This window comes from Gossypium hirsutum, chromosome A09 (genome assembly GCF_007990345.1).
Source record: "Gossypium hirsutum isolate 1008001.06 chromosome A09, Gossypium_hirsutum_v2.1, whole genome shotgun sequence".
Taxonomy (NCBI): Eukaryota; Viridiplantae; Streptophyta; class Magnoliopsida; order Malvales; family Malvaceae; genus Gossypium; species Gossypium hirsutum.
The window spans coordinates 12,219,137-12,234,869 of NC_053432.1; the positions used below are offsets into that span (position 1 = coordinate 12,219,137).

General features: G+C 31.6%; 1 protein-coding gene across 9 annotated transcripts; it reads right to left on the reverse strand.

Moving 5' to 3' along the window:
* Nucleotides 1–8,868: 8,868 nt before the first annotated feature.
* Nucleotides 8,869–13,350, reverse strand: LOC107888712 (uncharacterized protein At4g17910). 9 transcript variants are annotated; one of them, XM_041077540.1, is made up of 16 exons: nt 13,122–13,350; nt 12,908–12,957; nt 12,694–12,797; nt 12,534–12,597; nt 12,392–12,437; nt 11,896–11,981; nt 11,732–11,805; nt 11,544–11,616; nt 11,258–11,347; nt 10,704–10,872; nt 10,509–10,612; nt 9,934–10,060; nt 9,773–9,824; nt 9,640–9,684; nt 9,248–9,325; nt 8,869–9,137 (listed from the first exon to the last, which is right to left on the reverse strand). In XM_041077540.1, exons 4-13 carry the CDS (start codon nt 12,567–12,569, stop codon nt 9,817–9,819), a joined length of 813 nt encoding a protein of 270 aa, XP_040933474.1. In that variant the 5' UTR covers nt 12,570–12,597; nt 12,694–12,797; nt 12,908–12,957; nt 13,122–13,350; the 3' UTR covers nt 8,869–9,137; nt 9,248–9,325; nt 9,640–9,684; nt 9,773–9,816. The 9 variants fall into 9 exon arrangements, with proteins under 9 accessions (XP_040933474.1, XP_040933470.1, XP_040933471.1 ...); XM_041077536.1 differs by having other exon boundaries at nt 12,698–12,797; nt 13,122–13,349; XM_041077537.1 differs by having other exon boundaries at nt 12,698–12,797; nt 13,040–13,349.
* Nucleotides 13,351–15,733: the final 2,383 nt, after the last annotated feature.

The window sequence follows — 15,733 nt, forward strand, 5'->3', positions numbered from 1 at the left end:
AGTAAATGGACATCGTCTCAAATTTTATAACGGTGAGAATTTTAAAGATGATGGAGAGGAGCTGCGGCTCCACAAACCGCCCTGAATAAACCAACAAGGTAACAGTTGAGCTTAGACTATAAACAAGCGCTTCTCGGGAGGCAACCCGAGTACTAACGGTTTTAAATTATTTAAATTTAAAATTTTAAACATCTAGGTCACTAACAGATTCTTTGAAGCACAGCTTCCCAACTCCACACGGCCGATCACACGACTGTGCTTAAGGCCGTTTGACCAACACGGACGGAAACACGGCTATGCGATACGGCCGTGCGAAAATAGGGTAAAAGTTATCTTTCCCAACACGGGATGTGATAAGTGGCCGCGAGCGAGCGACTTGGCAGTGGTCAAATCTGCCAAACGAACATGGGCGTGCGACACGCCCGTGTCTAGCACCCGTGGACAACACTGTCAAAATAACACGAGCGTGCGCAGAGGTACACAACCGTGGGAGAAGCAAACCACACCAGACACGGTCGTGCAACACGATCATGTAGCCATACGGCCTAGACACACAGGTATGCCAGACGGCCGTGTGACGACATCTCTATTCGCGACAAACATGGACGGGACACGAACCACACGGGTGTGTGCATCGGCCGTGCCACTTGAAAAATTAGATTATTTCTCTTACTTTATTTTTATTTTATTAAGTTTTTAAGATTCATTTGTTTTTTAAACACGTCTTATCTTTACGACTACTATCAGATTATTCCCTTAACTCTCTTTTTATCATTCAGAATCATACTTGCCCACTAGCTTTATTTCCAATACTCGATCTCGCCAATCCAAGAATATCATCCATTCTTAATTCAGGAAGTTTCATTTCTCTCTCTATCTTATTCTTATATTCTTTTCAATATATCTATCTTTGTACATTGAGGACAATATACATCTTAAGTATGGGGGTATTTATTTCATTATCAGAAAAATTCTTGAATGACTACCTTGTTCTCTTGGAAAGCTCTCATATCATATTTAGGATAAATTTTGATTGATTTATGATTTTGATTGATATATCTTGAATTAAAACATAGGTATTTATGCATTGATTGTTTAAACTTTAAGACATTAGAGAATCAAACATGATAAGTTGATTTTTAAGAATTTAAAACTTTAGGTTGTTTCCCCAAAGTTTAGGTATTACTTTGAGTTGGAATTCACAAGTTTTAAACATCAAAAAGCCATGATTTTTGTGATATTTTTTAGCCTTTTGAGCATCTATTAATTCTTTCATGCTCACTTTTATTATTGCTTTGAGTGCGTCAGTGTTGAACTGTTATTCTAGAACTTGCTTGATTATGCATGTCGAGACCACACCATTTGATTTGATATGTCAAAATGATTAAGGCACCTAGGATTAACCCACTCATGCCATGAAAAGCCTACCTCCACAATTAACCCTTAGTAAACCCCCTTGAGCCTAACAACCCATTTCTTATATTACCCTTAATATAAACCCTTAACCCATTATTGTTGAAATCCCCTAAATGAATTTGATCCCCATTTTTTGTCAAGATTGGAATTGAAATAGTTGCTTAGCTAAGTTTTATTCTACTTTGTATTTAACTTATTCTTAAAAAAAATGTATACATCTTAATAGTAATAATCTTCTGAGCTAAAGAAGTTAAATTCCATTTTCTGAGAAAAGCTCTGTTGCACGCAATTGCTGACTAACTATTTTTCTAGTTAGGTAATTTTTCAACTCAATCGTGATTCTAACCCTCTCTTTCATCTTGTGACCACACCCCTTAACCAAGCCTCATTACAACCCTCTAAAGACCTTTAGATTGATGTATCATCTTAAATTATAGTGGTAGAGATTTGATTTTCATGCAAGCCTATGGTAATAACTTTTCATTATTGACTATTGAGTGCTTCATTTATTGTCCTTAAACACCTCGAGTGTTTTGAGTGAATCTTTAGTGAGGATGTGAAACTATGTGATATTCTGAATCAAAGGTAATTACTTAAATGAGGGGAGACACCTATGTTTGCATGATTAAATACTCAACTTGAAATGTTTGAAACTTTTACGTTCTTTTAGTTGAATTCTCAATGTATGATTACTTATGGATTATTTTGAGATATTATCGATAGAAATTATAAGTTGAGAAGAATTTATTTTTATTATGAGTCGAGAATTTTGCTTGAGGATAAGCAAATGCTTAAGTGTGGGGGTATTTGATAAACTGTAATTTATACATATTTTTACCCCAAGCTTAACACATTCTATGGATGATTTTTCCTTAAAATTGGTGAATTCAATGCTCCTAATGCCTGAATTTCATGTTTTATACTTAGGAGAGCATAGGAGAGCGAAAAGAACGAGAAACGTGCCAAAAATGAAGAAAATGGGCCAAAGTACAAACTCAACACGGCCTAGACCTCTTCACATGGGCGTGTCCTTGCCAAGCCCAAGTTGAGTCCAACTAGGAAAAGGCTAATTTTGAGGGCTCTTAAGCATTCCAAAGCCTATAAATACACCCTAGAGGAGGAAGAAATGGGACACACAGAAGAGGGAGTAAGGAATTACTCCAAGGAAGCCGATTGATCCATCTCAGAAGTCAGATTCACCATCAAGACTGAAGATCTCTCCTCAATTTCCCCTTCAGGAGTTTTGGGTTTTCTTTATGTTTTGTATTCTTTATTATTCTGAGATGTTTTCTTATTTAGTTATGAACTAAAACCCCTAAATACCTAAGGGGAATGCAACCTAAGACGAATCTTGTTATTATTTTCTGAATTGTATGATAAATATTTAACTTGTTCTTAATTATGTGTTCTTAATTCTTGTTTTGATATTCCAAGATACTGATTCAAGATAAGCTCTTATTTAAAGGAGGAATGACCCTGTCTAAGAGTACATTTGTCATAATTAAGCGGAGTTGTTTGCGCGCCTAGACATAGGGTGACAAGATTTTGCCGGATTAGGGTGAAACCTAATAAGGGGATCCATAGATCGAGTTAATATAACCCTAGGGTGTTAATTAGAGGAAGGTCTCAATTATTCAATCTAGGGATTAGACGTTATTATTCTTGAATAGGGATAATAACATAACTTAGGGATCTCTACGGAACAAGTTAAATGACTAAATCGTCCGATTCAAAGCCAAAATAACAAGTAGAGTCTAGGTGGATTTTTCCTTAGGTATTGCCTTAATTCAATCGATTTTCCCAAAAGAAATTCCCCAATTCTATTCTCTATGAATTCTTAGTTTAGATAATTAGTTAGTTAAAACAAAACCTCTTTATTCTTAGGCTAGTAATAAAAAAGACAGTCATTACTAGTACTTTTAGTTCCTTTGGGTTTGACCATCCGGTCTACTACTATTTGATAGGTACACTTGCCTACATCGCGATAATAGTTAGTTTCAAGAGCGATTAATTACAAACATTTAAAACCTATCACGAAATCACGCGATCAGACATCGTAACTCGGTCGAAACAAATTCGAAAACATGGTAACCAAGCTTAGTCACATTCGACTATGATATATACATAAAATATTGTTTTTCATTTCAACATATATAATACATTTAATTGAATTTAAGTATGTCTATTTGCTTATAAACTTACCTCGGACAATGAAAAACCGGTACGGATCGACTAGTCGACAACTTTTGTTTTCCCCCGACCCAAATCCAATTTCTTTGGTTCTTGATCTAAACATATTCAAATTAAGCTTATTCAAACATATTTTCATTCAATTTAGTCCAAAAACACATAAATGGGTAAATTGCCATTTTACCCCTAACATTTACAATTTTTACAATTTAGTCCCTATTGCACAAAACACAAAATATGCAAAATTTCAAAGTAGCTGAATCTTACCCATTACCATACAAGTCCATATATTTCATTTTTTTCACATTTTAGTCCCTCAAATTATTATTTTTTCAATTTACTCCTAATTACTCAAAATAATAAAAAATCCAATACAAAACATGTTAATCTAAAACATATCTTTCAGTTTTCATAATCAAACAACAAAAATCACAAGCTATCAACAATGGCTTAACTCAAAATATTCATCAAAATCAAAAATTAAAGCTTGGGTCTTGAGGATTACTAAGCAACGAACTCAAATTATCAAAAACTGAGCTAAAACTCACCTTGAATCAAGTTGGAGAATAGCCAAACCCTAAAACCCTTTTATTTCCTTTTTCTTTTATTTTTTATACGGCAAGAACAAGATGAACATTCAAATGGCATTATTTTTTATGTTTTATGTTATATTATAACATATATTAAGCTTAATATTTTATTTACTTATATATCCTTAATGACTTAATATAAAAACCATATATTATAAGTCTCAAACCGTCCCACTAAGGTATTAATGGGATATTTACAATATAAATATTCTAACTTAGAAAGCCACTAACAATTTGGCCCTTATACTTTAAACTATCAAGTTTTCAATTTACGCGATTAAGTCTTTTTATTTAATTGGATACCTAAACAACAAAATTAAATCACGAAAATTTCACAGATATAAATTCACACAAAATAAAAAATAATAATTTTTAAATATTTTTCTGACTCAGATTCGGGGTCCTGAAACCATCGTTCCAGTTAGGGTCTGAATCGGGTTGTTACAGATTAAGTATAAATCATTACCAATGCCATAAGCTTAGTAAAAGCCTATACAACATCACCAAACTCACAAGTTAGTATACTTGTTCATGATACATATGAAATCAACCATAAAATATGTAGTTTACCATATATAAACATAACATTTAACTCATCAATGTTGCCATAAGATCATGATTCATAACATTTGCATACTTACTATAACAGCCCGATTTAGACCATATTTGGAACGGTGGTTTCGAGACCATGAATCCGAGTCAGAAAAAATATTTTAAAAATTATTTTTTGTGTTTATTATGTGTGAATTTATATCTGTGAAATTTTCGTGTTTTAATTTTACCGTTTGAGTGTCGATTTAATAAAAAGGGCTTAATTGGGTAAAATGAAAATTTGATGGTTAAATGTAAAAGGGCCGAATTGATGTTGTCTTTATTGCATGAGGTATTTAAGTTGCAATTAGACCATAATTATATATGATGGACGGTTGTGACCTTATATTATAATGGTTTTATATTTTAGTTTAAAGGTTAAATATGTAAAATATGTAATAATATGTATATAATAAACATAAAATTAAAATAACCATGCATATTATCTTGTTTTTGCCGAAACTTGAGAAAGAAAGAAAGAAATAAAAGGTTAGGATATTCAGCCATTGTTGAGCTTGACTCGGTTTTTGATAATTTTTACGTTTTTTATATCATTGCAGTGTAATATACAAAGCCCATGCTTGAATTTCTGATTTTGATGAATATTTTGAGTTATGCCATTGATGAATAATTTAGCTTTGTGATGTTAGTTGATGAATTATGAAAGATATGTTTTCGATTAATATGTTTTGTATTGGAATGTTTGATGATTTTGAGTAATTAGGACTAAATTGAAAAAATAATAACTTGAGGGACTAAAATGTGAAATAAATGAAATGTATGGACTTGTATGAACATGGGTAGCATTTAGCCTAAGCATTGTGTGTACAATTTTTGTATGTTTTGTGTTTTGTGCAATTTGGACTAAATTGTAAAAAGTGTTAAATGTCAAAGGTAAAATGGTAATTTTTTCATTGATGTGTTTTTGGAATAAATTGAATGAAATTATGTTTGAATTAGTTAAATTTGAATATGTTTAGATAAAGAACCAAATAAATCGAATTTGGATCGGGGGAAAACCAAAGTTGTCGATTAGTTGTCCCGTTCCAATTATCGTTGTCTGAGGTAAGTTTATAAGCAAATAAATGTTATTTATTTGATTAAATATGAACTATATATGTTGAAATTAATAATGTGGTGATATATATGTGGAAGCCGAATATGTATAAGCATGAAATCTATATGTACGAGTTCGATTCGACCGAATTACGTCTGAAAGCTCATACGAGCCTTAGGAATAGCTAGGATACATATGTCATGATATAGGATTTTTGATATGTGTTCTCATGTAAGACTACGTCTGGGATGTTGGCATAGATATGTGATTACGTGTAAGACCCTGTCCGGGACAGTGTCATCTATATGTAAGACCACGTCTCGGATGTTGGCATTGTATGATAATCTGAGTATCCCATTCAATTTCAAATGGTTCAACGAGCAATGATAAGTTATGATCGAATGTGTAAATCGAGCTAAAGTGATCAGGTATGAGATAGTTGATTTCTTATTTGAAACTAAGGTAAGTTGGTTATTTGATATGTAATGCAAATTATACATTAATATTTGTGAAGTATATTTGGCCACATGATATGTATAGTATGAGATATTAAAGTTTGATTCAAGAGCATCTGCTTGTGAATGTGTATATATATTCGGTTATATAATGGTATTATGGTTTTGAAATTGAATGTTTCTTTGATAATAGATACATGTATATTTGGTCAAGGTAAAAATTATATATGAAAGTATATATTGTAAATGGAATTGTGAGCTTGAAATGAAATGTGATTATGATAGCATAAATTGGTTTGGTTAAATTGAGTTGATATTGTCATTGAGTTATTTATTTGCTTATGACTTATTAAGCTATGATAGCTTACTGTGTGTGTATGTTTGCCTCTGTTTTATAGATTTTGGAGTCAAGTTATGAGCTCGGGGATCATCAGCAAAGTTTATCACACTATCGACTGTTTTCGATACTTTATAAGTTGAACTTTCGAACCTATGGCATGTATAGGCTAGATTATAGATAAGTTAATTTTGGTATGTGTATATATATAAGCCATGCAAAAATGGCTTGATCATGATACTAATGTTGGTATGTATATATATGGTCATATTGTAAGCTTAATTTTGGAGGTATGTTTCATGCTAAATATGTTTGTGATGTTGGTTATATGATTCGAAAATGAGATGTGTAAATGATGAAATATATTCGGCCATGAAAGAAGCTCATTTTGGAAGTATGATTTGTGGTATATTTTGTGTGGTGGTTGATTATAAAATTCGGCTTAAGTGAGGTAAATGGTAAATGATGTGTTTTGATGTAATACATATGCTCATATAAGCTATGATAAGTAAATGTGATAGCTTGCATATTTTTTGTTAAGGTACGGTTTGAAATGTTAAAGTATGAATATGTTTTGTAATTTATTTGATGGTCATTTAGGTACGGTTATAAATGGTACAATTAGTTTTGAGTTAAATTGTGTAATTGGTAGAATTATCGAAGAATAAATTTTGTGACCGAATATATAGTTAAAAGATTGGCCATGCATATGTATTTTGGAAATGGTAAAGGAGTGTGTATATTTGGATAACAATAGGTAAAATATACTTTTATATGTTTATGATATGTTTGTTCGTGATTCAGTTATTAAAGGTTAAGTTGTTAAGTTAAATGTTTGTGTTTAAAATATGCTTTATATATGTAGTTTATGAATTTGGTAAATGACAGATAGGTATTATGGATATTTCATTAGTCAAGTGATATTGTAATTATGGTATGATTTGATTCGACAATTATGTGTAAATTGGTAGTTATTATTTTTGTAAAATGTGCACAATTTTGTAAGATCAAATTTTATACTTGACCTCAAGTGAAGTTGTTAATGTTGTACGTATATATTAATGATTAATGAATCATGTAGTTTGGCTTGACTTAGTAAATAGTAAAGAAGTGCATATTTATAAGTTGTAACATCCTGATTTTTGGGTTTTTCGCGATTCTCGATATTTTAGTAAAGTTTTTAAAAAATTTGGTATGTGGTTGTGAAATTCATAATTTGGGTAGGTAAATAGGCTTATGGAAGGCCCATGTGTTGGCCAAAACCCGATAGAATTTTTGAATTTAGGGCTTAAGAGTTAGGGGTACTAGCTAGATGACCTTATGTAAAGTTGTGGGTAAAATGTATCACAAAAAGAGCTTTGGTAAAGTGGCAAGGGTGACGCCACTAAGCTCCTAAAAAGGTGGTGTGTGGAGTATAGAGGAAGACCTAGGTTCGATTCCTTGTGTTGGCAAATAAGGTTATTTATTTTTATGTGCAGGAAGGGTAGGCATTGGAACCCAAGTGGATTCTGTTGGAGGAGTTTGAATTAATCAAGTGCATGGATTAAGAGAGATTTTAGGGATGATGGAGAGATAAGGGGGAGCGTATCTAGGAGAGATTTTAAGAGATTTGAAATGGGAGAAGTGGTGGTCGGTCAAGGGAAAGGTTTAGAGCAAATTCGGCTATTGGGGTTTTAAGGTGGCATTTTTCTCTTTTTTCTTTCTTTTCACTTGTGCCGATTGTTCTTAAGCAAATCCCTCTCATTTCCCTTCCATTATTTCTTCCACAAACTCTTTTCCTGTCATTCTTCCTCTCTTTCATTCATAGTAAAAGCCGAACCTATCATTCTTTTCATTGCTAACCCACTACAGCAAAACTAACTTTTAGTGGCCTTTTTTTTAGGCTAAAAGCGCCGCTAAAACTATTTGCGGTGTTTATACAAACGCCACAAAAAAACGAAGAAGGCGCCGCAAATTTTTGCGGCGTTTATTTGAAAAAACGCCGCTAAAGGTCATGACTTTTAGCGGCGCTTTTCCCACAAACGTCGCTAAAGGTCATGGCCTTTAGCGGCGCTTTTCTCACAAACGCCACTAAAGGTCATGAAATTTTAAAAAAATAAAATAAAAATATAAAAAAAGTTAAAATTCATTATCAAAATATTGAGAAGAATAATGTCCATGATTTAAATATAAAAATTTTCTATTAAAATTCATTATCAAATAAAAATAAAATTAAAAATATAGAATCAAAAATAAAATAAATAATAAACATTAGATTAAATATAAATATAGAATCAAAATAATAAAGCACCAAACTTGTATACTGCCCACCATTATAAGTCACTAAAAGCAAGAAAAACAAAATGACTTAATTCATGGAATTCACGAATGTTAACATCAGACATGAGTTTAAAACTTTGCCTTAGGAAGGATGTTCAAAACCAGAATCCACAATAGATCGAAGCAGCTCCGGTTTTAGCAGCAAGTTTCTGAATCCCAAACTGTGAATTCCAACATACCCCCTACACCACATAAAAAAGAACATTGCTTTACACTAAAACTAGCAGATTATATTAGAACATTGTTTACCTTAAAAATATGTATAAATTAGAATCAACTAAGGCTAAAATACCTGAGGAAGTGCTTTGACAAAGCTGTGATAAGTATAAAGCACTGATGCCATGTCCTTCCCATCCTGGATAAATGTGTTCTGCCATGCCATCAAATACAAGATCAGAGACTAAACCAAAACACTAAAAAGTTCATCAAAATTTTGCAATTAAAAACACTATGTCAAACTAAGTTTAATAGCTCCACCAAAATACATCTTAGAAGGAAAGGACACTTTGCTCACAAAATGTCTTTGTTTTTCACTCAAACTAGTAGTTGACAAGCACATATAATCATAGAACCAGTACCATCCAATCCTCTTCTTAAATGTAATAAAAAGAAATTGAGGATGTTTGGTGCAATTAACTCAAGAAATTTTAAAAAGAGAGGAAGAAGAAGAAGAAATTGCAAAACCTGTAGATTTTGAGCCACCACCCAAGTAACATAAGCCAGGTTGCACTGCAAAAAATTGCATAGCACGGTTTAGTGAATCATGGTTGTGAATTCCAAGATAGTTTTACAAATTAGTAAATATATGATATCCTACCATTCTACGTGAAATTCTTTCAAAATATCTGTCTATAAGCAACGTTAAAATCCTGCGACAAGCAAAGGTAACAAAAATCAGGTCACTCTTCATGCAATCAATTTTTTAGGAATGAACACAACCAATTTTGGCAACAAAAACGACATGAGAGTTATATATACCAAAACATAATAGTAAGAAGGCAAATTCTGATTCGTGTTTCATGCTTGCTTCACTGCTTGGTGGTATGATTTTCAAAGAAGAGATAGTAGCTGACCTGAACACCAACAAGATACATACCCTAGTATCCTGGGTACGATAACAAGTAATCACTTGACAAAATCTTGTATCAAGATGACATGATGAGAAGAGTGACTAATAAAAAGGGACTGCATGGACCATAACACCATTTTACTCTTTTTAGATGAAAAAGAACAATTAGTAGCCTATTATTCCGTAGAAAGAAGACAAATCTCCAATGGAAGAAATGGTCCTAAAAATTATTATAGAAATTCTTTTCCTCTTATCATTTTCAATTTCCTTCTAATCAATACAAGCTGTTTTTCAGCTAGATGAGACTTGAATCGAAGATTGACATCAAAATGCAAAGAATACAGTTTTTTTTCTCAGGGGATCTCAAGAATCTTACAGACAACATATCCAAGAATAAAGCTGTAGGTGCAAAAAAATAAAAACACTATGATAAAGCATACACCAATGGGATGGGACATTAGGTACAGTCCTAAATTGTCCTTACCAAATAAGCTAAAATTCCCTCCTTGTTTCTGCTTATGACATCCGTACCCCTTTCATTAGAAAGAAGATAAACATTTAGCCTATTAGTCAACCAACTTTGGTACCCTGAGAGTTAGAAAGTCAACTTACTGTATAGGACCAATCAAAAAGCAAATACCAGAATATAAAAACAAGCTTCATAAATATGAAGGTATACCAACTAAAATTATTGAACCAAGAATTCCAGAATATTCTGCGGGAACATTTAAAATGGATGTAAGGATGGATACACCAGCAAGTGTGAAAAAGAAATTCCAGCAAGTGCTTCGTGCTTGCCGTGAAGTAACTGCATTCATTAGCACAAAGGAGCCAACTCCAAGGTCCATCTAAAAAAATTATGCAAGGTTCAAAAACATTAATATGATAAAATATTTGGGATTGATATTTTGCAGGATAAAAACATAAAAGTTTACTGAAAATACAAACAAATTCAATAAGTTTTGAGATATTGGTAGGACAAGTTCAGAAGTTTTCAAAGTGAATGAATGTAGACATCCACTTCTCATACATAATAATCTTTCTGAAAGGATGTAAAGACCCCTTATGAGTACAACAATAACAAAAATATTATGTACGAGGGTATAGGATTAAATGTTAACATGGATTTTACCTCTAAAAAGCTGTAAATTTACCTACTTAAATTATTAGCAAAAAGAAATAATATGCATGAAGATGAAAAGAAAAATATTAACGACCTTGATAATATCTTACCAAACTAGTCACGTAAGTCTCTGTCTTAGCATATTCTCTAGGATATATTCTGAAGTCAACAGCCAAGATACACAAGCATGTGATAAACATCTGCAAAATTTTCCCATTGAAAATTTATTACAAATTAAACAATGTACCAACAGCCAAGATACACAAGTAAGTGACAAAGAATATCAATAAATTCCCACTGAAAATCTATCACAAATTCAAAAAGGTACATTAAGCGAAGATAGTAATTTCAAAAGAAACCAATTTGCATAATATACAAGCAGGTAAGACACTATACCATAACAACCCTATAAGATGATATGCTTGCCCTTGAAGCATTAGGTCCTTCCATGTACGGCAAAGAGTAAGTTCTGCATTAGAAGGCTTTGAGTTAATATACTTTTACATCAACAACACAGTTCTCTGTAGAATAATGAGTAATGATTGAAGAAATAACGCATATATGAAACTTTCATCAAGTTCTACCTTTTGACTGCAGTAAAGAAGATCAACAAGAACAATAACCCAATCATGCATATGTATACCCACTCTGCTAGAACCTATTACACCAATAACTCTTTTATTAAACAACAAAAGTCAAATTTGAGGATTCCAACAAAATCTTTAGAATGCGAACTGGGAGTACTTACAGTGAAAATTAAAAGTGTGGGTAGAACAATGAAGACATAATCCAAAGCTACTGAGGCTAGGTAAGACTTTAAACTCCTACAAGTATCTGCTCAAACAGATTCAATGATAAGCACTCATGAATTCTACAAAGCCATATAAATTTTGAATTTCTGATCTTTATTGTTTTATTAAAGGTGAAAATATGTCAACAATTGCTATAATTTTGCAAAGTTTAAGATTTAGGGTGTGTTTGACAAACCGTTAAACTTTTTTTAATTTTATTACAGGGTTTACTAATTCCGCAAACAATTTTCTAATATAAATTTAGTTCTTAAAAAATTCAAAACTTAATATTTCAGCTTATCAAACAACACCTTACTCTTGCACTTAAAAGTTAAAAAATACTTTTCTCGAAAAAGGAAAAATACTTAATATTTGGCCTTGATTAAAACATTTAAGAACAAAGTTTCTACAATAAATCATTTTAATTAGAGACAAAGAAATCGATAACTTTACCATTCACTGTCTGAGAGCAGAAAGTGTGCCGCAAAAGCATTAGAAGCTGAATATAAAATTGAAAAGAAATTTTAAAAAATAACACACATTTATTTGAGAGATAAAACAAATTAAAATTAAATTGAAGTGTCTATAAACTTACAGCTACATTATTCAAAAGAGCGGAGACTTCAAGCATGGAAGATCCAGGCAAATTGCTCACGAATCTGTAAATTATAGTATTTTAATCAATAGGATTTGCAATTAGAAGATTAAATTTAAAAAATTGGGAAATTTGAGAAGAAAAAGAAAAAGAGATTAACTAACTGTTCTCTGAGGTGCTTGTTGGGATTCAAAGATCTTGGGAAGGAATCCATTGACGAAGAGTTTGAAAACGCAGTTGTGAATTTATTACAGAAGATCAGAGCTAAGCAAGTAAAACAGGAAAAAAATGGAGAAACTAGAATCAAGTTTCTATAATCTAAACACAAAAAAATTTTTAAAAAAAATTGCAGAAGCGAGCGTAAATTCTCCCACCTTTTAGCTAAACACCATTTTTCTCCTTGAATGGGTCAAAAGCCGAAAACCTAGAAGCCAAAGGATAATTAAAAATCTTCAATTTAAAAGCATTTTTAAACTTAAAGAAGGTAATGGATTTATTGTTTAGACTCTGAGATATCTATTTTGTTTTTGTTGTGGAGGGAGATGAACGTGTAGCCGAATAGCAGAAGCCCAATAGACACAACCCCACCTTCAACGCCGCCGTCTGGTTCACTGCCATCTCTTCTATCTCAGAGTATAACTGGAAACCAAATCAAGACTGAAGCAATTTGATGCCAAATCAAGACTGCCATCTCAGTTTCTTGATTGAAAAGAGCAACGGAGGGGTGAGATTGGGGGGTGTTTTGAGGATATTAATTTTAGGAGAAAAAATTAGGCGTTTCAGAGGGGAAAAATTTAGGGATAAAACCGCGCATTTTTTAAACGAAATAATTTTTTGTTATACTAAACATATTGTTAAATTATTTCTCTATTAAAAATTATTAGTTAAGTAATTTTATAAAATATTTTTTATTACTATTTTTTATAAATTGGTTTTTATAAATAAAAAATTAAGTATTCTGAAAATAAATATATATCGTATATTTTATTAAGAAAATAAATAATTAAATGGCTGTAATTAATTATTAAGTTAGAATTATTCAATGTAAGCAATTAATCTCTTACATATCAAATTTCTATTAAATATTGAGATGTTAATCATAATTTTATATTATTCTTTTCCGATCTAATCTCCATTTCATTAGAGATATTTCTTCCTAACTAAAATATAACTATTTTGCTAGATGTTCAGTGTGGAATGATTTTAGTTTTTGTATTTTATTTTTATTTGTTATAATTCGATCCTATCCAAAATAGATAGTTACATATCCATATCAATCTGTTATTTTTTTATTTATTTATCAATGTTTTTTTAAATCTAATATTTAAATATATCAAATGGTTTAGATTAATATATCAAATGTTTTTTTATTTATTTTTAATGTTTTCTTATTTATTTATCAATGATTATTTTACTTTACAAATTCAAAACATCCATTGTTTCGAATCGAGTTTTAAATAAAATTAATTGTAATTTTATAATTTATATCAATTTGAGTGCAATAATTGTTTGTCTATATAAATTAAATATTAAAAATATTTTTAGTTGAATCATATTAATGGAAAGAAAAATATATAATTATATTTATTTTTTTATTAAGTTGGTGTTATGGGTTAATCAAGTATATTAATTCAGTTGTGAAATTATTAACTTACCCTCTTACATATATATAAATTAAGTTATAAGAATGTTTTTTTCATATTTATATATATATAATAAAAACTCGAAACACAATTAACTTTATGATTATAACCAAAATAACAATTAATTTTTATATAAACTTTTAAATTAATTTTTATATAAACTTTTAATAAATATATGAGTTAAATAATATCTTTTCGCATAGGAGTGTTAAATCTTAAAAAAGAAAAAGTAATTCTCTTAACATACTTTAACAAATTGAATACTAAACCACTTACTCTGTAAAAGTTAAAATATGAGATAAGTATTTGTACTTTTCGTAAAATTAAAGTTTAGTCATTATATTTCTATTCTTAAGAATTTAATTCCTCTATGTTTCAAATTTTTGAATTTAAGTTTAATTTTTAAAATTACTTTTTTTATTATTAAATTCGTTAGGGATTTAGGATGTCGAATTTGGGAATGGATGATAATACTTTAGGGATTTAGGATGAGGAAGAAGGGGAAATAGAACTGGGGAAAAACGGGGAAAATGTTAAGTGTATCAGGTGTGGGTAAAAAATAAGACAGCTAAACGACGAAGTTTTAAACAAAATAATTTAACATTAGCAGCGTTTATAACCTAGCGCCACTAAAAATGCACCTATTACAACGTTTAAGGTTTTAAGGGTTATAGTTTAGTGTTTAGGGCTTGTTAGGGTTTAGGGGTTTACTATTTTAGGGGTTATAGATTAGTGTTTTATGTTTTTTTTTGGGTTTAGGATTTTAGGAGTTACATGACTTTTAGTGGCGTTTTACCAAAAGCGCCGCTAATGCTCTGGTCTTTAGCGGCATTTTACCAAAAGTGCCGCTGATGCTCTGGTCTTTAGCGGCATTTCACCAAAAACGCCGCTGATGCTCTGGTTTTTAGCGGCGTTTCACCAAAAGCACCGTTGATGCTCTGGTCTTTAGCGGCGTTTTACCAAAAGCGCCGCTAATGCTCTGTTTTTAGCGGCATTTTAACAAAAAACGCCGCTATTGCTCAGTTTTTAGCAAAAACGCCGCTATTGCTCTGTGTTTTACAATTTTTGCGGCGTTTTTTGATAAAACGCAGCTAAAAATGCCGCTAAAGCCCTATTTTCCTGTAGTGGCCGAATAGCAACAAGCCAAATCCCGAAGGAGTCAAGGGAAGTCGATTTATCTATAAAGGAATACACTTGTTCTTTTTCTTTTTAGCCGATTCTTGTTATTTCAAAAGCCTTTCAACTCTTTTATCAACACCCTTTTTTTGGTCCATAACCACGTTTTCTTCAGTGACCCAAAAGCCGAAAGCACAACACCCTTGGGTGACTTGGTGGCCGATTCTTAGGATCCTTGTGGTGCAATTTCTGCTAGTGTTTTGGAGCTGGGACTACGTTGAATTAGAGTTAGCACGGGATTGGAATCGTTTGGGTAGGTGAACCTTGGTAAGTGCTCGTGGCCTTAATCAATTCGGTATTATAGAGGTTAAGAAAAGCCGAAACCCCTATAGGTTAAGGAGGTGGCCGAATGTAGGTATAGGCCTTATTGGGTTCTTCTTT